This window comes from Panicum hallii, chromosome 9 (assembly GCF_002211085.1).
Source record: "Panicum hallii strain FIL2 chromosome 9, PHallii_v3.1, whole genome shotgun sequence".
Lineage (NCBI taxonomy): Eukaryota > Viridiplantae > Streptophyta > Magnoliopsida > Poales > Poaceae > Panicum > Panicum hallii.
The window spans coordinates 33,503,094-33,524,344 of NC_038050.1; the positions used below are offsets into that span (position 1 = coordinate 33,503,094).

Here is a 21,251-nt window from a genome sequence, read left to right on the forward strand (position 1 = left end):
CTCATATTTAATTCTCCTAATTAGCATCTGACGTGATCCGAATTAAAATTTAATCCCTGATCCACCCTGATCCACCGCATCCCCTCAACTACGAGGATATTTCAAATTCAGCGTCCTTAGTTTTTAAGTAGGATTTGTTTCTACTTTTTGGAGCTTTAGATTTAGCCCACTACTGTAGCAATAGTTCCTAGATATAAGCCCCTATTTTGTGAACCCATTCGTAAGTGAGCGAACATTTTATTCTTTTTTCCTCTCTTCCTTCTTTATCTATCTTGTGCGCCATCTCTCATTCTCTCTTCGCTATCCCTTCGCTCGAGCCAACGGTACCTGCTCAATGCTTCAATGCTTCTTCTCCTCTGCTCCACCTGCGTCACTTGGCTGCTCGTGCCTCCTCCCTCCATCTCGCATTTCTTCCACCCCATGCTGGCACGCAAGGCTGCTGCGTCTGCCATCCGCTCGCGGACCCTGGAGCCAAACATCGACCCCTTCGAACGCCGCACGACTTGGCTCGGAGCTGCCCGCCTCCGACCGGCAAGCTCGGGACAAGCGAGGTTGGCCGACCACGGCGGGGCCGCAGGCAAGCTTGGGCACGGCCATGGTCGACGGGTGGCGCGCTCGGGGCCAGCGAGCTCGACCCAGACACGAGGACGCGGGCTCGCTACAACCCGCCTGGATCTGCCGCAGAAGACGCGGCGTGGTGGCAACGTGGATTCGGGAGATGGGGACAAGGGTAGGGAGCTGGGGATGACCGGCAATGAGGCTAGGAGGCGGAGGAGCTCGGGTCCTCGGCAGCTGCGCGGGCAAGAAGCTGGAAAATAGTAACAGTAGAAACAAAAAAAGTAGAGGTCTTCCTTAGCCATCCGTTGGAGAAAAGGTTAGAAGAGTGGATTTGAGCTTAGTTATTAGGATCGGACCAGACTAAACCGTACCACCGGTCGGACCGAAAAATCATGAACCAGAACAGTCCAGTTCACATAAAAGACCGTCCATGCAATTAAACCGGCCAGTTTTATACGGAACAGTGAACCGGCCAGTTCTACACGAACCGGACAGTTTTCGTCTCTTGCCTATTTTACCCCTCTGTCGATTCAATATAGGCTTATCTATCCAGGGGTATAACTGAAAAGGTCTTATTTTTCTCACATTTAGGGTTACGAACAACCAGATTGGGAGGGAAATTTTTAGACATCTGGTATGCGGCGGTGCATCTGCAAGAAGCAAAGGGCGGCAGCGGCGTAGCTGCTTTGCTGGTGGTGAAGAGGGCGACAGCAACTGTCGAGGCGTCAATCCCCTCCACAAGGAAGCAAAGCCAACACAAACATGGCCAATGGTTAGTATCCATAGTTTCGAACTCAATACTTTCTTGATTCAATCTGTATAATGTGTGTTAAGACTTGAGTCGAGACTTAACAGATTTATAATCAGAATATTAAACTTGCATGCAACTCAGTAGGCTAATGAGTAGGATATTAAATGGATATACTATACCTATAGTTGTAACTCTGTAAGGCTCCTGTTGTGAACTTATTATTTGAATTTGTGCTTCACATGTTGATGTTTGAATGCAACCAATTTGGTTATATAATTGTGTTATTTATGAGCTTATTTTTCTTATGATCAACTATGCATTATTTAGTATTTACTGTTAATTATTATTTGTATATATATGACTGGTTCGAAAGTATTCACGGCCAGTTCAGTTCAATGGTCTAAAACTTTTGAACCGGCAGTTCAACCGGTTCGTAATGGTTGAACCTATGAACCATTGAACCGACGCTCTAGCCAGTTCGATTACCGGTTCGGTCCTAATAACTTGGGATTTGAGTTCCTCCCTGTTTTAGGGACACGACATGAGTAGGAACTCTGCTGGAGTAGATTTTTTACTTTTAGTCCATATTTTTTGAGTAGGAGCTTGAATATGGAGCTTGCTGGAGTTGATAGAGGGCCACCGTTGTTACTTTATTCTCCCCTTTGTTATAGTTACTCTCCCTCTCCTTTGTTTTTCCTTTTCTTTTTAGCAACTATGCTTCTCATCTGAGCTGGAAAATCATTAGGGTTCTAGTGTCATTTAGGTTTTCCATTTTGACAGAAGTGTATCAAATTTAAATTCAACATTTTTGGTCATATGTATGGGTTTCAGACTTCACGATATCACATTTAGTTTCAGTACTTCCTCCTCTTGTCATTTTCTTTTTTTTTCCGAATTCTTCTAAAGCAACTAGGTTTATCAACATTTTGCAGGCGCAAAGGATAGGACAAAATTTCATATATGGGCAACAAAGACCAAGAATAACCAATCTTGTAAAAACACCACTTATTAGCTTTGCCTCATAAATTTGTGGACCAGACACATATTATAAAACGGAAGCAGTAGCCTGCAGAGAAATTAGAAACAGTGAATTTAGAAAAAAAATATAGGATCGGGAAAGTATACAAATGGAATGCGGTTCACCTTACGCCTCCTAAACCATAGGGATTATGCAAGCCCACAGAAATATTGGACGCATTGCCTTGAAGTGATCCATTGCAGATATTATGTTGTCATGTTCACAAGTCCTTTATTTGTACCGAGTGACAAAATCATGTATTACAAACATATTTTTGTAATGAATCTAGTAAAGTTAACATTATGTTGCCGATCTATATAAAATTTTAGATCACAATGGTCAACATCAGAAAAGTTAACTCATGAAGGATTTAGATGGCATAAAGAAATATTGGGATTTTTATTTTAGGAGACGCGGCAAGCGATAGCGATAAACAATTGGATGCCACTAGCAGTGGTGGGATTGGTGCGTACGTTGTCGAACAGGGTACACGAACGAGATCACGGGTCCTGGAGGCGGAATCTATTCCCGTTCACACTGGAGCTTGCGTGGTCGGCACGAGTTGCCCCTGGGCCACGTCAGTCGCCTTTGGCTCTTTGTTGTTTCTTTGGTTCCTGTTGATCCCAAACCTTTTCTTTTTTAGCAGTATGTCTTCCAAACCTTGGAGAGCTGAGCAAGACAAAGAATCTTTTCTATTTCACATATGGCCTGAATCCCGGACCCGATGAACAAATATTCTATTTGATTTTGGATTCAGTCCGGAGATGTCGACTTCGTTGAGTATTGCGCCTGCCACTGGCTCTCGCTGGGATTTGCTTTGCCTTGGGCATTTTGCGTCCACCGGAAACTCCTCGTTATAGCAAAACAGGAGCACGATCCGGTTCTCGCCACGTTCTTGTGTCCTTAACCTCCCGCAGCCGGTGGTGACGAGGTGCCCGTGCCATGCCACAAGTTCACCGCCATCCAGCAGCTGGGGGCCGGTAGTGAACCACGGAATTACACCAGCTGTGGTATGTATCCAGAATTCGGATCTCTCAAATTTCTATTCAAACCAATCTACCAGACATCGAAATAGTTTCAACCACGTCACAGCGCCAGTATGATTTGGAAGGGAGTTTTATCGTGGTTTGTATAGAATAGAATCCCTAGTCTACCTGCAACACCGCAGAAGAGATGACTTTTGACTCTTTGTTGGGTTATTTGATTGAGTAGAAATAATGTTATTTTTTAAAAGAATCTCCCTAACTCGTATTTGCAGGTTATTTTATGGGGACTTACTGAACAAATTGTTGGTGCCAGCTGTCTAAAGAGGAAGAGAAATTCCTAAAGAAGAGCTGTCCTACAATGGAGAGCGCTGTCGTAGAGTTTGTCAGTAAATTTGGATGGCTCAGGAGCATAATAAAAACATCTAGTTTCTTTTCTGTTCAATGTCTTGTTTTTTTTTTGTTATGGTTGGCTTTTGCTGGCAGCCCGAGTGCTGTGTTTGTAATACTTTGGTTATAGACATTCAACTTTGAGTGTTCTCCTTAATCTAAAAAGACCTGTAACACCGCAGATCCTTGTGAATCTGTTGGAGCTGTGCGCAGTAGCCTGCCTGTTCTGCTACTGTATCGCCAAATTCGGCAACGCGGTAGGCTACTGCGCTCGTGAGCTGAGCCGTTCGTTCCTATAGCAGGTAGCAGCAGGCACGCCATTGACAGATGAACAACCACCGGCCAGCAAGAATTGAAACTTTTCAACAGGCAGAAAAAGAAATCGTATCACCGGCCACCCATTTAATTAGAGTAACACAAACAGTAGCATATTCTTTTCTGATTAGCCTTTGTTAACCAACAACAAGCACATGGTGAACAGCGACGGCGACGTCAGCTGGATACAGGCTAGAGCTACTCCGGCGACCTGGACCGCAGATCACAGCCCCCACAGTGCTGCACGGCACGGTGGAGATGGCGGGCGATGAAGGCGGGGTGCCGCTGCCGCCGGCCGGGGCTTGCGAGTGCGCCCGTCAGTCAGCGGTGCGCCGTGACGAGGGTCTCGATGAAGCGCAGCCCGTCGAACCGCGGCGCAAACCTCTCATCCGCCGCCGCCGCGGCGCCGCTCCGCCGCCTCCTGCCGGCGCCGTCCTCCCTCGCCGGCGAGGACCCCTGATGTACCTGCAGGCAAAGGATGTGATGTGAGCGACCGGAAGAATGCCACCTGGACCGACGGGGGAACAGCCGGCGGGCGAGCGCTCGAGAGGGCGAGGGCGTACCGTGGTGGAGGGGTACGCGGCGGACGCGGCGGCGGTGGCCGCGGCGGACACGGCAGCAGCGGCGGCGCCCCACCTCATCTCGCGCGGGCCGGGGAGGACGACGGCCGGACGATGAGGACTCGGGGGAGGGCGGCGCCGCCGCTGGGATCCGACGGAACAGTGGGCGGCTGGCTACAGGTCGCCGAGCCGCGGCGGCCGCGGGCGTATTTATGCGCCCTCGTCGGGTCGGAACCGTGCGGGGCGATTCCGTCGGATTTGAGAGCGGCCCGGCGTCGCGTCCGCCGCGTCGCCCGCTCCTTGAGACGGCGCGGTGGGGCCCGCCACGTTGTTCGGCGGTGGCGTCGGGAAGCCGCGCAACGAAACCCACCCACTCCCCCAACAACACACTACGCTGGGCGCAGCCACCGAGAGAGAGAGTAGACAAACACACAGAGACGGAGGGGAAGGCAGGCCTGGCGGTCCATGGGCCGAGAAGCGGAACAAGGTGCTCGACGCGGCAGGGAACGTGCGTGCGCCGATGCAAATCGTAAGGCTATGGGTCCATATGCGTATTCCAAGAATGCCACGTCAGTTCGAAGGATGGATAAAATACTATGCTTTAATGGAGAGTTTTATTTCACTATTTTCAAAGCTAAACAGTGTAATTAAATGCTAGTTAATCTAGTGTGGCATGTATATTTAAAAGCTGTTTTGCATGTATATTTGGATCCCCGTAAAACAACGTCAGTCATAGTGGTCGTTTCACGTCATTTCCAACGTCTTGGAAACGGGTTAGCAAAGTGTCGTGGGGATGAAACTGGTTCCTTCTCTTCCCTCATTAAACCAGTGCCACATCATCAAAAATGCTGATATATCATGGTAATTAATGCCATAAAACTCGCCATGAAACCCCATTTTGATTAGCCTAAGGGTACTGAAAAGGGCAAACACGCACACATATTCACTCTTGCGAAGAGTCGCCGCGCCCGCTATGCATTGCATGGTGAGCTGTGAAGGTCAATCTCACTGCACAGTATTACAGTTATCAAAACTGCTATATCAGCTTAACATTGGAACGAAACCATCACTCTCGATGCATATTTTTATTACACAGTTTTATAAATAACATATCATATTTGATTATTATTTAGAGTTAGCATCAAATATGCCATGTGACCAATAAAAGTTGATGAATGTGTGTAGATGAAACTCAAATCTTCTCAATGAAGTTTTGTTTTTAGTTTCATGCCTTTTGATAACTGTATACACCAAGTTTCATCACTATAAAAATCTATTATTCTTTTACCTTATAAATTACTTGCCATGTACGTGGCATGTTATTTAATAAGAATGAAACTCATATAACACTTGCATTGAGAATGACCTAAGAAATTATGCTTCATTCTGATAAGCACTGGTCCAATCACAATAACAACCAGCCAGATCCAGAGAATCGAAACAAGGAATGATTCATCATGTAGATGTAGTTGACAATGCATTCACATTGTCTTTCTCAAATTTCTACTTGAGGGGTAGACAACTGTAGCATGATGACCTAGTTCCGCGCATAGGCTAAGGGCAAGTATATTAGTACACGTCAGCGGTTTTATACGTTGTCTCATGTAGTTTAACCTAGGATTTTGATGATGTGAAGGAGAGATGTGGAAGAAAGAGAATAAGACGGTTGCTACACGAAACAACCGCTTCATAAGCTAAAATTAAGGACTATGAAACCGCTTCCTCACCATTGTACGAGTGGTTATTGTCATACTATTTATTTTTATTATACATATGGTGCTACTATGAGATAATAAAATAGACAACCCACTATATACGTTGCGGTCGTTTCAAGATGGCGTGTCATCACGACTTTTTTTTAAATAAGTTCCAATGTACTTACCCTACCCTAAGACCACACAGGCAGCAACAACAGCATGGGTCTTCGGGTCCGTCCTCTTTACAAATTTGCGTCGATTGGTTGGGAGAACATCTCTGACTTTCCATGTAAAAGGATTGACTTTTGGTGGTATTGGTATATTTCCTTTCCAATATTTTCCCAAAGTTTCCAAACTCCCACAGGTGCCGAGCTGGACGTTGTGACCTCTTGTATGTTCTGCAGTCTTTATGGCAGTTTGTATGGACTTCTTAAAGAAAACAACCTAGATTTCTCTAGCGGTCAAAGCTATAAAATCTCAGGACAATCTTGTAGCATAATCTTCAGACAATCCTTCCCGCAGGACCCATATAGCAGCCTCTGCTCACTTTCTTCTTACTCTTCCCTCCCTTCTTCCTCCACAGAAACTGGCCGCGGGATTGTGCTCCCCTTCACTGCCTGCTTGTCCCGATCGGCTGCGGCACCCTGTGGTCGCTCACGCCACCCCAGCCCCGGCCGCCGCGCGGGCTCCGTATTGACCGCGGCTCGATCGCGCGACCCCTGCACTGGCCGCAGCTCGAGCCCGCCGCCCAGCTCCACGCCGGCCCTACCCGGCTCGCCACGGCCCACATGCTCGCGCCTAGGTCCCCGCCGCCCCTACTGCGGCTCGCCGGACAGCCCTGCCCATACGGCCGCGGCTACGCCGAGCTAACAGAGGAGACAACGGGCGGATGGCGAAAAAGTGGGTTCGTCCGGTCCGCTCGATTTCACGGAACCAGGTCAACCCGTATCTGGAGAGGATATTCCCTTTGGGATGAACCCAACCCTCCTACCTTTTGAACCAAACACCTCTAAAAGGGTTCGACCCAACCCGATCGGTTTCAACCCACGAAACAAACACACCCGTAGTAATTGCATCCACATCCACTGGATTAAAGATATACAACAGCAATTCTGTCATGTTCCCAGTTTCTCTCAATACCCAGCAATTCCGAAACCCACTGTAACCAGTATCTGCCCTTTCTTGCTGTTACTCTGAAGGAATGTTCTCTTGGGATCCAAGGATCTCTCCAAATATGAACTTGGGTGCCACTACCTATTCTCCATATAATTCCTGTCTTCAGAAGATTGAGTAGGATGAGCTAGCAGCAGTGAAGGCAGTATCCACCAAGCAGCCACGTGGATGCTATTTGGCTTTCAGCAACTTAGCACATATGCCACGTGGATTCTATCAGCCTCCAAACCTGTCTTGCCAACAGTGCATGATTGAATAACCCTGTCTTTGAATCCTAACCCACAACAACACTTTTTCAAGGTCAGTCTTCCAAGCTACCGAGCTGCCTTTCGCTTGTAGTTCTCCACTCCCCACCAGAAGTCTCTGATAATACTTGCGAGGGAGACACATACCTAGGTAAAGCTTGAATACACTCATGATATATGTTGGTAAAGCTTGTGCAACCGATTTTATTAGGATTTCCTTCGCTGCTGATGACATATTTTTCTCTACGAAGTCTTTTAGTCTTTTACTGAGTCGTTCTTTCAGAGGCTGAAAACGTGCTCCTTTTCATTCTCCCTGTAGGTGTTGGAAGACCAAGTATTTAGCTTCGACAGCACTAGGCTCCACACCAAGAATCCTTTTAACTCCTTCCTAACCATCTATTTCCTCCTGCTATTCTTTTTCTTTGAAAAGAATGGGACATTTTGCAGGATTGATAAGCTGACCAGTACCTTTTGCATATGTCTCCAGAATCTCCTTGACCTTCGTGGCTTGCTCATCATTTGCTTTGAAAAACAATAGAGTATCATCAGCAAAAAGTAAATGTGTTGGACCCGGTATTTTTTTTACCTTTCATCAACTCATCCATTGTGGGAACTTTTTGTACATACTATGAATTAGCATATAGCCTAGTTCAACGGTATCAACCTAAAATATCCACAAAAGTGAAAAGGGGATAACCTCACGCATTGAGAAAACAACCTGAAGAGACTGCAAATATCAGATTCACCATAACTAAGTAGCATAACTAAGTAGCTGAGTAAATCAGACTGAATCCCTAATAAAAATCTAATGATATTTGGTGACAGTAACTGCCACATTAGTGTACATATACAACAGTACCACATTGTTTGGTGCAGATGATGCCTGCAATTCTTAGGACATAGTACCACATCAATTGGTGCAGGTGATGCCCGCAATCAGACTTAATCCCTGTTAAAAATCTAATGATATTTGAGATAGGACCATAATGGAAAGGTAAGGCACAGTGCCTCCGTGGTGTAACAACAATATATCATTGAACTGATTCACTTGAACTGAGTGACACTGATGAGGTTTGCAAGTTTGTAACCTAAAACAACTCAAGGTTAAAAAAATGTTGAGGCAACTCATTTCTAGGTCTCTATGTATCCATGTTTGATATGATTTTGGGCAAATGAGATAGCACAGTAAATATGTTAGGACAATAATACGAACTCAAACTGAAGATGCCTACCTGACATAATTAGTTTGCATCTGCAAGTTTAGATAATTTGCAAATAAGGTTAGAGTATACATCTATCTCGTTCTTGCTGCAGCATACAAAAACACAGCCAAGTACTACATGTCTAGTGTATATGAAGTATAGATCCAAGTAAGATCGCCGCTTCTTTTTGTAGAAATACCAACTGAAACCGTGGTTCTCTGGGTAGGAAATGTATCTGTTTATATGAAGGGTGATTGCACTTTTATCTTCATGTTAGAGTTTCCTGAATAAATCATCTACGACCCTAATCTTGTCCATGGTATTATTCAACACCAATTCCTTCAATGCCAAATGGAAAATGTATTTGAAGCAGATGCTAAAACATGGTTCTGTTAGATCAAACTGTCAAGAGATAATGTCAAAAAAGGCTTAATCTATTTTTCTAAGCAGAGATCTGGAACTGGTTTAATCTAACAGAAATATACAATTTATTTATTGATTGATAGAAGGAATATACAATTTAGGTAGAGGCAAAAAAGGTAGAAAGAGAAGAAATATAGCATTAGCAAATTGTTGCAATAATAATCTATGTTTGCAAGACAAGGAACTTTAAAAAAACATGTAAAAGTGCTTGGAAGCATCCGAATAGCCATATTCTGTAAAAGTTCAGAATACCAATATGCTAACAGAAAGACCAATTTGTAAATTGTAATAGAGATTCAATTATCATACTCAGAATTATAAGAGCCAAATTCTTGGCCCAGAACAACACATGTATCTTATTAAAGAACAAACAAGTCATCCATTGTACGCTTCTGACTGCATTTACAATCTAGCATCCAACTGGAATCCTGACTGCATTTATACTGTTTCGTGAGATTGTAGAAATCACTTCCAGTCAACAAGCTGCTTCGATGTATATACTGAAAATTGGGAGAAAATGACACAAATGTGGATTTATAAAAAGAAAAACAGCTACCCCATCAAACGGTTTTAGATTCTTTCGTAGCCTACAAAACAAATATTTTTCTCGAAGGATACATGCATGTCATTATATTTAAGGAAGATGGAAAGAGTGCAGGGTTCAGAGAACCTCTGCACTCCTGTGATAAAACAAATATTACTGTTTTTGGTAAAAATACCGCCAAGTCCACCGAGGCATACTTCCGAGGTGGTAGGTTATAGGTGGGGTGTCGCCGAGATCTGAAACTCGAAGGTGCAAGGAATATGAAACTTTAGACAGATTTGGGCTGCCGAGAGCATAATACCTTATATCCTATGTGGTGGTTTGTATTGACTTAGATGATTGCGTGTTGGCGGGGGTTCTTACAGATATCCTAACTAGATACGAACTCAGGAGTCCTACTCGAATACTACTCGTATAGTTTGGTTCTGTTCCGACTAGTCCTACTTGTGACCGAGTAGCTTACAAATAGGTATAAGGTACGGGACATGCCCCATCCTTATTATAGAATATTCATGCTATGTGCACCAGTCCCGTAGCTCAGGGTCTAATAAGCCCTCGAGCTCTTCGTAGCCTAGTACTGTAGGCTTCCGAGTACTTCCGAAGGTGTCTTCGAATTCTTCCGAATCTCCATCCTGAAGGTGTCTTCCGAATACTTTCTTGGCTGCCTCAAAACTGTGAGGTGCTCATGCCCCGAGTAGTACTCCATATGGAATAGCCCACGAGTCTTAGGTTGAATCGAAGAATCAGGATGTGAGTCAAATTAGTCTCGAATCTTATGGTCTTTATCTTCCAAAATTTAAAAAATAAGGCATCGATGACACGTGTCCCGCAGCCATCGAACCTTAAATCCAAATCCTCAGGTTTGGCAAAAAGGATCCAAAAGATCGTGGCACGCATTGTAGAATGAATTAAGAGTTTGAATTGATGATTAAAATGGGCAAATTGGTTCAGAAATTCGAAAACCTCTTTTTTCGGGATGAGCTCCTTGGAAAAATGGTTAAACAAAAAATTTCTCCAAAGAAACACTAAATTACCGCTCAGAACAAATCTTATCTCAGGATAATCTCTTCTCGTGCATAGCCCCCGAGCATGGGAGCCAGACGAGTCGCATGAGATTCGCCGAATTATTTTCTGCACCCAGCCCCGAACATGGGAGCCAGATGAGCCGTCACAAACACGCTAAGTGCCTTGTTGCGCCAGCCCCGAGCATGGGAGCTACACGAGTCACCGAAGGCACGCCGAGTGTTTTATCATGCCCAGCCCTTGAGCATGAGAGTTAGATGAGCTGCCAAAAGCACACCGAGTGGTCTGTGCCGACGAAGTGATAGTCAATTAAGGCAGCTCTCGAGAGCATACCTTACCTAGCGGCATGGTCCGAGTCTGATCCCCTGCAAGGTAAACAAAAAGTATGTTGTATTGTATATTGAGTCGGGAGTAAATCACAGCATTGTAAAATGCATATAAACTTTTTGCATCTTGCTCTTGCTAGGTCATATAATTTCTATGGGTAGATAGCCTATTATGTTTAAGCACCTGATCCCTGATACCACCATAGGCGTAGGGAGCGTGGCCGCATGCACGCGTAGAAATATTGGCGTACAGAAGAGTCGAGATCTCATGGATTACAGCGTGTGCTACTCGGGTATTTTAGCGTCCGTTAAGAGAAAACTAGAGCAATCGGCGCTGTGAGAAAAAAGAGAACGCTCGTAGAGCGCATATTATATATCCGTTAGGTGTAGACTCGACTATAAGCCCAAAGCTGCATGAGTAGTCAGGAACGCAATTATGGTGTGGTCGCGGAGGCATATTGTTAATATCCACAGATATAAAGGATATTTACAAAAATATTAAAGCATGACTTAGTTTGATTCATGGGCAATTTGTCAATAAAGCCGTAGCGCTCGTCGATGGAGCTGCAACGGTTTGTTGATGAAGCCCGGCTAGTCGGAGTCGATTCCGACTAGTCATTGACGGTGTAAGCCCGCCCCCGACTAGTTTTCTAGTCGAGACGAGTAGTCGAAGTAGTTGTCGGTGGATCACCGAGCGTCTCGCGAAGTCGAAGTAGTTGTAGCCAAAGACGAGAATCGCATCCTTCTCGAGCGCAATGGTGGTAAAGTTGTATGTTGCCATCAAGTATTCCCTGTTATTTTCAGTGCAGGGAAACTCTCTTAACTAAGAAAGGTTAGCCTGCAAACCATAGAGCAAAATAGTCAGATTACATGTTTCTACAGATCACAAACTAATGAACATTTAGGCAACATACCATGGATGGCCTGCTACCCTGAAAACCCGAGTGCTGGAATTGCAACAAATCTTCGGATAAAATTTGTTTCAGAAAGCATATTCTTTCAACATGAGGGTTTTATTATATAGGATTTTATTTGGCTCTATGCTAAAGAGATAAACTTACTGCTAGAACATAACGCGCGCTTCGTGCGCCCTATCATGAGTTGCATGTAGTGTCCATCCAAGTATGGTGTAATTGAAGTAATATTAAAATGAATGTTGTGAACGGTAAATTCATGATAATATCCCATGCAAATATTTTAATAGCATTAATACTATTGACTGAATGGCATCTGCAGCCTATAGGTTTTATCAAGCTATATATTACATTTAACAATAAGTATTAGTAGCTACCAAATATTTTAGCAGGTAGCTCATAATACTAATCCAAATAAGAGCGGAGTACTAAGATATTAAAGGAAGAAGGAGATAACACAGTTTGCAGTCATGCGGTATCCAAAAGAGAGTTCAGTCTGAGAGCATCAGATTATAAAAACGGCTAAATAGATAGAATCAAGCAGCAGGTCAGCAGATGTAGGTCGAGACATAGTTGGAACTGTGTAAACACAAAATGAGCTGCTCCCCTTCTTCCTCCCAAGCATCAGCGTTCGAACTGTAAATATAGGAATTACTGTTAGTTGTTGTTCTAGAGCTTGTTAATAGCAGCACAAGGCGTTTACAATAAAGGTAATATTTTTGCGAAGGCAGCCATGTTAGGATGAGAATCTGATGTTGAAAAAAATTGAAGTGATCAGAAGTATCTTTACAGTACCTATGGCTATGTCAGTCACATATACTCACAATTTGGAAGAGGCACACAGAAAATACTAAAGAGCATATGTAAAGATTATTAGAATTTTATCTTGACATTCAGCTTGAGAGGAAGGCCATTGCCTAGGTAGGCAAATTATATAAGCAGCAGGACATGTAGACAGGGCAGCAATATGCAAAATCAGATACCTTTTTGCAAGGCTAAGTAGAGCAAGATGTTTATATTAGTATGAAAATGATATGCACTATCAATTTTATAGATCCTGTGATCTAGTGAATGTCTAACTTGGTGATGACTAATAAAGATAGTGCTTTATGATCAAGTGCAGCTATGGTCTAGATATCTGTTTTATTTGCAGTTTGTAGCAAGGAGATACCTAGGCTTGGAAGTGTCATGTTCACAGCCAGCGTCTTCGCTTTCAGTGTCTTCATCAAGCAGCAGCTTCCTGGCGAATTTCTTGTTAGGTGAGGGGTGGGACCTGAAAAATAAACATGTTAGATATCAGGTTATTATTTGACATGTTATGAAAAAATATTTGTATTCATGAGGTGGACCTTTTTCTTGTGATAGTCTTTTTTGTCTTTGTTGCAGAATTAGCAGCTCTCCTGATCCAACTGACTACGCAAGCGAGCGAATCCAGCGGACTCCATACTTCATTTACTTTTTCGGTGTGCAAAACATGCTGACTTTTTGCGTTTGGAGGCCCACGTTGCAGTAGCAGGCTGCTGCACCTCTCCGCTCAGAGTAGTCCCGCTCTTAGTCACAAGGAACGCGGAACAACGCCACGTTCGCTGTTCCGGGAACTTCGTTCCTAAACACGGAACGGGGACGACGCGGAACGCCGTCAGGTACGCGGGAGGAACGACGCTTGGGTCGTCGTCCCGAATGCAGGCGGAACATGAACCGCTCACCTGGGTACGCGGCGCATCTCGCCGTCGACGGCGCCTCCGCCGCGGCACCGCTCAACCAGAACTCCGTCAGTCCGTCTCCGCGTCGTTGCCACACACCGGCGGAGAGCTCAGCAGGCGGCAGCGCCGCGGCGGCGCCGGCGGCCGGCCGCGTCCGAGAGCACCACGAGAGCCCCTGCTTGGAAACGGGTGGAAGAGCACCACGAGAGCACTGGCGGCGGGCGGCCGGCGTCAACAGATTTTTTTTTTGACAGATGAAGAGCCATATTCCATCACGGGTGGAAGATTGGAAGGCAACAGGCACCCGTCAAACAGGGAATTAAATTTCCTAGGTCTACATATTTCCTTTTTTGACTTAGTAGCATGCAACAAAAATTTAATCCTAGCAAAATTGAACAGGTAAGTTGAGAGGTTTCCTCAAATAAACACGTATCGTGCCGGAACATGGTCCCCAATTTCATGTTCTCACGTTCAACCTTCCGAAATCATCGTTCCATAGAGGTATATTCTCCTCGTTTCATGTTTTTGAAAATCAGCCTACCACGTTTCACGTCCCTTATTTCCGGTGGCGAAGTTAGAGCGGAGTTGTAGGTGTGTCGCGTTGAGATGTAGAAGATATATTATATGATAAAAAATAGATTTTATTATTATTTTTATATTTTTCTATAAATGCATCGGCACCCATAAACTATAACATGGCTTCGCGCATGCTGTTCCCATGGTACCGGAAACTCGGTGACTTAGGTCCCGCTTGCGCTTGAAGGGCCCACGCTGTAGAGGCTGGCTGCTGCACCCTCTCCGCTCAGAGCACTCCCGTATACGGAGCAGTCCCAAATAGGCACGTGGCACCATGCGCATGAGGCAAACGACACATGAAACGCTCTCCGGCAATGGGGAGCTAGCACTGTTTAACAGACCCGATGGTGCTAGAAGGTCAGTCTCCTCCTTCCCCATCTTCAGCACTGCTGACCCTTTCATGCAATTGTGATATACGTCTCATAAGGATCCGCAAAAGTAGCAGACTGAGATCCCTTCTCTGATCCTCTACGGTCGCACAAATTGATCCGATTTAGAGAAGTGAAAAAACCATAAGAACACATGTGCATTACAAAGTTCCATTTTTGTAAGCACCTTCTACAATGACAGCATTATGCTGCAGCCATATGTTATCAGCACAAACTGAAAATAATATTATCAAAGATCTACTATTCCATGGAGAGTCTAACAAACATGCATTGTGTCAATTGGCTTGAACAAATAATTGCTTAAATATTATTTCTGCTCCTGGCACAACGATTGTTCAGAATTGTCAATGAAAGAAATTGTCTCCATGAATGTACATACATGGTATACTCCATCCACTATTTGCAATTGATGTTTTTTTAAAAAATCTTTATGATGTCCTGCTATAGTATTCTTAAAAAATTCCATTTCAGTTTAACTCTGCAGATGCCCATATTATCCAAAATTGTCACAATACGGAGCATTGGCAAATTCATTCAAAGAACATCCCACTCACCAGCAACCTCGCCTCATCTTCTCCGGGAGCAACACCCCAACATCCAGCTTCCCAAACCTCACCAGTGTCTCATGAGTGCCTTACCGCCACCATGTTTGTTGATGCAAGCTAGTAGTGATTCAAAATGGCACCGATTCCAAGAATTAGTAAGTAGGGCGTTGCCATACCTCATTACGATGGGGTATTCCGTGAAGAGCTGGGCGAGCATGCATCACAGGTCACCGCGATGCAGCAAGCTTAAGCGATGCAGCGAGCTTAAGCAAGCACCAATCACCTGGTACATCTGGTCATCTTCTGGAGTCATGTAAAAATGGAGATGTTCTGACATTTAGTTTACTTGGTAATAACTGAAATATGACAATGGTTAAGAACAATAGTTGAAACACAACAATGCTTTCATAACCTAGAGATTGACCAGGTTACTTCTTTTTTACTCTGCTTGTAAGAGATCGTCAATTGATTTCAATATAACTATTTCAACCACGGCAGTATTTTCTTTCTTTTTATTAAAAGCTACATATTGCGATACTGATGTTCACCACCATAAGCCTACTGCAACCAACTTGGTCAACCGGCACACTGCATCTCTATCACCCTGCTGCATCTCCACTGGCACATGCAGGCTTGCAGCAGCATCAGTCTAGTGAACAACCGCGACGGGAAAATACCTTAGAGCCAATTGAAATTTTGATCCATGCGCTCACCTCGAAAAACTGCCGATTCATACAGCTAGTATTGTGTAACACCCTAATTTTCAAATTAAGAACCTAAACAAATTTGCTAGATTATCTTCAGAATTCATAAGGTTTTTATTCAAATTCTTTTGATTTTAGAGCATTTACCGTGAATTAACAATAAATTAGTTAACCATAAAAAGAAATGTAAGGAAATATAGGTCTCGTGCATTTCATGCCGCACTGCATTGTTTTATTGCTTGTTTTCTATTTGGATTTAATTTTTAAATTCAAATTCAATTGCATTTGAATGCATTTCTTTCTCTCCCTCTCTTTCTCTTTTGGCCTGGCCCATTTCCTTCTCTTCCTCCCTTCTCTCTTTTCTTTTTCTTGAAGCCCAGTCGGCCCAACCTCTCTTTCGTTTTCCCCTCCTCACCATCCTCCCGCAAGGCTCAGCCAACCGGCCTTTTCTTCTCCCCCCCTGCGGCCCAGCTGCGTCGCCTTCCTCCTTCCCAGCCCAACCCGGCACTCCCCTCTCCCGCTCTCCCTCAGCGCCAGGAGGGCCCCGCCTGTCGGGTCCGTCCCTGACCTCGAGTCAGACTCGGGCTCGACCCCGAGTCCGGCCACGGCACAACGCCATCTCTGCCCGCGCGGCGCCCCGAGCCCGCACGTCGAGGCCCCTTCGGCCGCCCCTATAAAGCTGCCGCCCCGCACTGTCGATCTCGTCAACCCGCAGCGGCCGCCCTCGCCTCGCAAGCCCTAGCCGCGCAAGCCCGCCACCGCTGCAACTCGGCTGCCCGATGCGCCACCGGTCCGCCGCTTCCCGCCATCGAGCAAGCGCCGCAGGAGCTCCACGTTGCGGTAATGAGCATCGCCGGCCCCTTTTTCCTCTTCTCCCCACCTTCTCGCGCGCGCAATCCCTCACCGAAGCACTGCGATCGCGCGCCGCCGCTGTGCGCCCCTCTCTGGCCCCCGTATCACCAAACCGAGCCCCTAGATGCATTCCTCGCAGCGCCCACGTTCTCCCCGTGCAGTTCGCACTTGAAACCAAGCCCGGATGGTCATTTTCGGCCAAGTCCGGCGAGTCCGCCACCGTGAGCCTTCGCCGCCGGCGCCAGCGCCCTCGCCCATGCCGCCTCAACCCATAGTGCGGCCGTTGGATCCCGATCTAACGGGTTAGATTAGATCTAACCCGAGTCAAAACCCGCGTACTGGTCAAACCCTAGGCCTTTTTGCAAAAAAACCCTAAGCTTTATTGAAATCAACCCGCGGTCTACGGCAGTTCAAAAATATTCACGAATAGATCCTTTTTCTTCTATTTAAGCCCCTATCTTTTTCTAACATAGAACCCGCCGTCCCTAGTCCCTCGGTTTTTTATCTAAACCCTAGATTTAAGGTTTAATTATGTTTTAGCCCTCGCTTTCTTTGTCTAAAGCCGTTTTAGTTTTAAATCTTCTATAAATAAGCCCCTCGAATCATGTTTTAGCCATAACTTCTCTGTTTTAACTTCATTTTCATCAATTCTCACGCTCACGCGACCCTTGCGATGTATACAATAGCTTTATAATATTATTTTGCTCTGTTTATATTGTTTGGTGTACTATTTCTTATTTATTGTACTTATTTGTTTATATATGCTTGTGTGTTGCGATAGATGGTGCACAGTTCGAGGGTCTGGAAGAGCAAGGCTTTGAAGACGCCCCTGAGCAGCAGCAGTACTTTGAAGAAGGCAAGTGGTTCTTGATCATATTCTGGTACTAATGACTTCTAAATACACATATTTACTTTATATGCATGCATATGTCTATAATTTTATGGATCCCAAACTAAGGATGCAAGATCATTAGGTCATTCTACACCAGAGAGAATACAAACTACCATACAGGACGTAGGGTGTTACGCTCCGTGCGGCCTGAACCTGTCTAAAGTCTTGTGTTCTTTGTACCTTCGAGTTCCTGATCTCAGCGTTCCCTCACCCAAAACTTACCACCTTGGGTATATCCCTCGGTGGGCAGCCGGTTAAACACCGACAGCTGGCGCGCCAGGTAGGGGGACGCGTCGAAGATCCACCGGCGAGCTCGATGGCTTCGTTCAGATTCATCAGGTCAGTACCCTCTCAGGGTACGACGTTTGTTTTTGGCTCGTGGGTTTGCGTCGCAGACGGTGCGGGCAACTTTCGGCGATTCCTCGTCGACATGACGCCAAAAACCGTCGCTGCGGATCCTCGCAGCGGCCCCGACAAGTTCGTCGACGAGCTCGACAACTTGCCGCTCCATGCTTCTGCGGCACAGGTCGAGATAGAATCTGTTCCAAGCTCGACTTCTTCTGATGCCGCGACAACTTCTCCTGGTTTGGACTCGTTTCAATTCAGGGGTTCGTTGAGTCGTACTCAACCCGGCTTGCGCGAATTGGCCACTGATCTTCAGGAGGCCAATGCGCTCAGATCTCTCTTCGTGTTAGAGAAGGATCGGGATCTGCTGCGCCGAGACGGAAACTCCGAAGCCACCGCGTGTCGGGGGGCTTCGGGTTGTTTTGGCCCCGGTGATTTGTTGCTCGCTTCCTCGCCAGAGGGATACATCGTGCATTGGAAGGGCATGAAGCTCTCCAATCTACTCGAGGCAGAGAGTCGGCTCGTGGCTCACCTCGAGCCATTGCCTTTCCAGGAGGGCAGGCCGTTGGCCACCGCGGCGGAGGAGTCAACGGAGCTAGTCGACGAAAGTTCTCATGAGCTTTCCTCCCGCCAGGTGCTGATGGCCGAAGAAGGCGAGGACGGTGGGGATTTTTTCATCGACAATTTTGAAGCGATCTCCGAGGATGAGATCACGGCCAATGTTGGTGACGAGAACGACGCCGATCGTGAAGCGCGGAGGGCCAGAAACAGGGCCCGCACAATCCGGCGGAGGAGGGCCAATGAGCGTAGGCGATCTATGCATCGCGAGCTTGATCCTGAGTTCGCCGCCGTCAGCGAACGGGGGTTTCGGACTCCGGTGGCCAACATCACTAGGGTTACGGCCATCCTCGAGCGCAGCCATGACCCGGAGGTACGTCAAGCGCTCTTGTACGCGCAGAGGGCTTGGATCCAGTTGGATCAACACAACCCGGCGCCTACCATCAGGGAGGAGCGTGTGGGAGAGAGTCGAAGTCAGGCCCACAGCCGAACGGCTGGCGGCCGTCCTCGACGTCAACCCAGCAACGACAACGCTTGCGGGAGCCAGACCCCTGGCGGGAGGCAGCAGCCACCGCAAGGGGGTCAGCCACGGCAAGCCCATCATCGACTCCTTCCGGAGGATCTGCGTCAACACATCAATGAAGGCCGCGATGCGCGCACCGTGATTTCTTCCAGGCGCAAGACCCGTGAAGAAGTCGAGAATGAAGGTACTGACTGCAGCGATCGATTTCCTACTTTTTCTGCTCGTTTCAGCAGCTACAAGTACCCGGAGGGCTTCAAACCGATCGGCATCACCAAGTACGACGGCAAGCAGGCTCCCCAGCAGTGGCTTCGTTGCTACTCCACGGCGATTGACGTCGCGGGGGGCTCAAATATCACCAAAGTCGTCTACTTCCCGATGGCTTTGGACCCTGCGCCGCTCACTTGGCTGGAGAGCCTTGGTAGCAACACAATCGACTCCTGGGAACGACTTAAGAAGGTCTTCATCGATAATTTCCAGGGAGCAATTACCCGTGCAGGTACTCGACACGATCTTGCCCAGTGCAAGCAGGAACGTAACGAGCTTCTACGGTCCTACACGCGTCGCTTCTTCGACGTCCGCGCCACCATCGCGAACATCTCGGAGGAGGACATCATCGACTGCTTTTACAACGGCATCACTGACCCGAGCATATACAGAGATTTCGGGCGGAACAGGCCGAAGACTGTTGCGAGCCTTCGTGATATGATGCACGATTGGTCCGAGCAGGAGGAGAAGATGCGGGAGCGGTTCCCGCGGCGCCATGATAGCAATCTGCGGCGTCCAAACGACAACCGCAGCGACAAAAGCCAGCGGGACTTTTCCGGGCCACCCCGGAAACGAAAGCCAGATGATGTCATCGCGGCTATCGATCGTCCTTCGCGGGGCAAGAAGTCGACGACGCAGGAGGAATTCGAGAAACTCCTGCAGAAGAAGTGCCCATGGCATCCGGGTGCCAGCCATGCCTTCATCGACTGTTACCACCTTCTCGGAGGACGTTTAGCAACACCGGTGGTGGAAAGAAGAATAAGAAGCCTGCTGACAAAGAACCCGAGGATGACGATCACGATGACCAGGGGCGTAACCCGAAGTTTCAGGATGCCTCGAAGGTCGTCAACGTTATCTTCGGCGGTGATGAGGATTTCGGTTCCAGGAGGGACCAGAAGCTGCTTCTTCGGGAGATCTTGTCCGTCGAGCCGGCGGTACCATGGCCGCTCCGTTGGTCGGAGGTCCCCATCTCGTTCTCTCGCGACGATCAGTGGACGAGCTTCTCGGAGCCCGGTAAGTTCCCATTGGTCCTGGATCCTGTGGTAGCAGAGGTCAAGCTTACCAAGGTCCTCATCGATGGCGGAAGCGGGCTCAATCTCATCTTCGTCAGTACTCTGAAGAAGATGGGCCTGGATTTCAAGGATATGCTGGTGCCCAGCAAGTCTCCCTTTTATGGGATCGTCCCAGGTAATGCGGCGCATCCGCTTGGCACGGTGGTCCTCCCAGTCACCTTTGGCACGCGGGAGAACTATCGTACCGAGTTCATCAAGTTTGAGGACTCGGTGGAGTGCTCACCCTCCGCGGCGACTTGAAGAAGTCATACGACTGCAACCAGGAGGCGATCCAATATGCTTCGACTACTCGTGTGCCAGATGCTTCGGGAGAAGTACTCGCGGCTGCACAGCAGCTTTCCCAGTCTGGGCTGGAAATTCCCTCCAAGAAGGCCAGCAAGTCGAGCATCCAGTCGACTGATGGCGTGGCCCTCAAGTCGATTCAGCTCCAGGAGGGAGATCCATCTAAGACCGCCGTCATTGGCGCGGGCTTAGGCGACAAATAGGAACTCGCGCTCGTCAGCTTTCTTCGGGCTAACCGAGACATATTCGCATGGAAACCTGCGGACATGCCAGGGGTGCCCAGAGAGTTGATCGAGCATGCTTTGAATGTAGACCCGAAGGCCATGCCCAAAAAGCAACGCCTCCGGAGGTTTGCTCACGATAAGCGTGAGGCCATTAAACGAGAGATCGCTAAACTCCTCGCGGCTGGATTCATTAAAGAAG

General features: G+C 47.0%; 1 protein-coding gene across 4 annotated transcripts; it reads left to right on the plus strand.

Annotated features, from left to right (window-relative positions):
- Positions 1 to 345: 345 nt before the first annotated feature.
- On the plus strand, positions 346 to 3,927 carry LOC112877612. 4 transcript variants are annotated; one of them, XR_003225528.1, is made up of 4 exons: positions 346 to 874; positions 1,150 to 1,330; positions 2,736 to 3,337; positions 3,586 to 3,927. XR_003225528.1 is itself a non-coding variant. In XM_025941955.1 (3 exons), the coding sequence occupies exons 1-3, from the start codon at positions 421 to 423 to the stop codon at positions 3,632 to 3,634; spliced, it is 540 nt and encodes a 179-aa protein (XP_025797740.1). In that variant the 5' UTR covers positions 346 to 420; the 3' UTR covers positions 3,635 to 3,927. The 4 variants fall into 4 exon arrangements, 3 of the variants coding, with proteins under 3 accessions (XP_025797740.1, XP_025797741.1, XP_025797742.1); XM_025941955.1 differs by lacking the exon at positions 2,736 to 3,337 and having other exon boundaries at positions 346 to 730; XM_025941956.1 differs by lacking the exon at positions 3,586 to 3,927 and having other exon boundaries at positions 346 to 730; positions 2,736 to 3,579.
- The last annotated feature ends 17,324 nt before the right edge of the window (positions 3,928 to 21,251 follow it).

Bases quoted from the DNA above. Each gene is read 5' to 3' on its own strand.
- LOC112877612 (XM_025941955.1), top strand. From the start codon at position 421: ATGCTGGCACGCAAGGCTGCTGCGTCTGCCATCCGCTCGCGGACCCTG. The intron at 731-1,149 runs GTAGGGAGCTGG...TCTCACATTTAG, and splicing joins TTCGGGAGATGGGGACAAGG to GGTTACGAACAACCAGATTG. The intron at 1,331-3,585 runs GTTAGTATCCAT...TCGTATTTGCAG, and splicing joins CAACACAAACATGGCCAATG to GTTATTTTATGGGGACTTAC.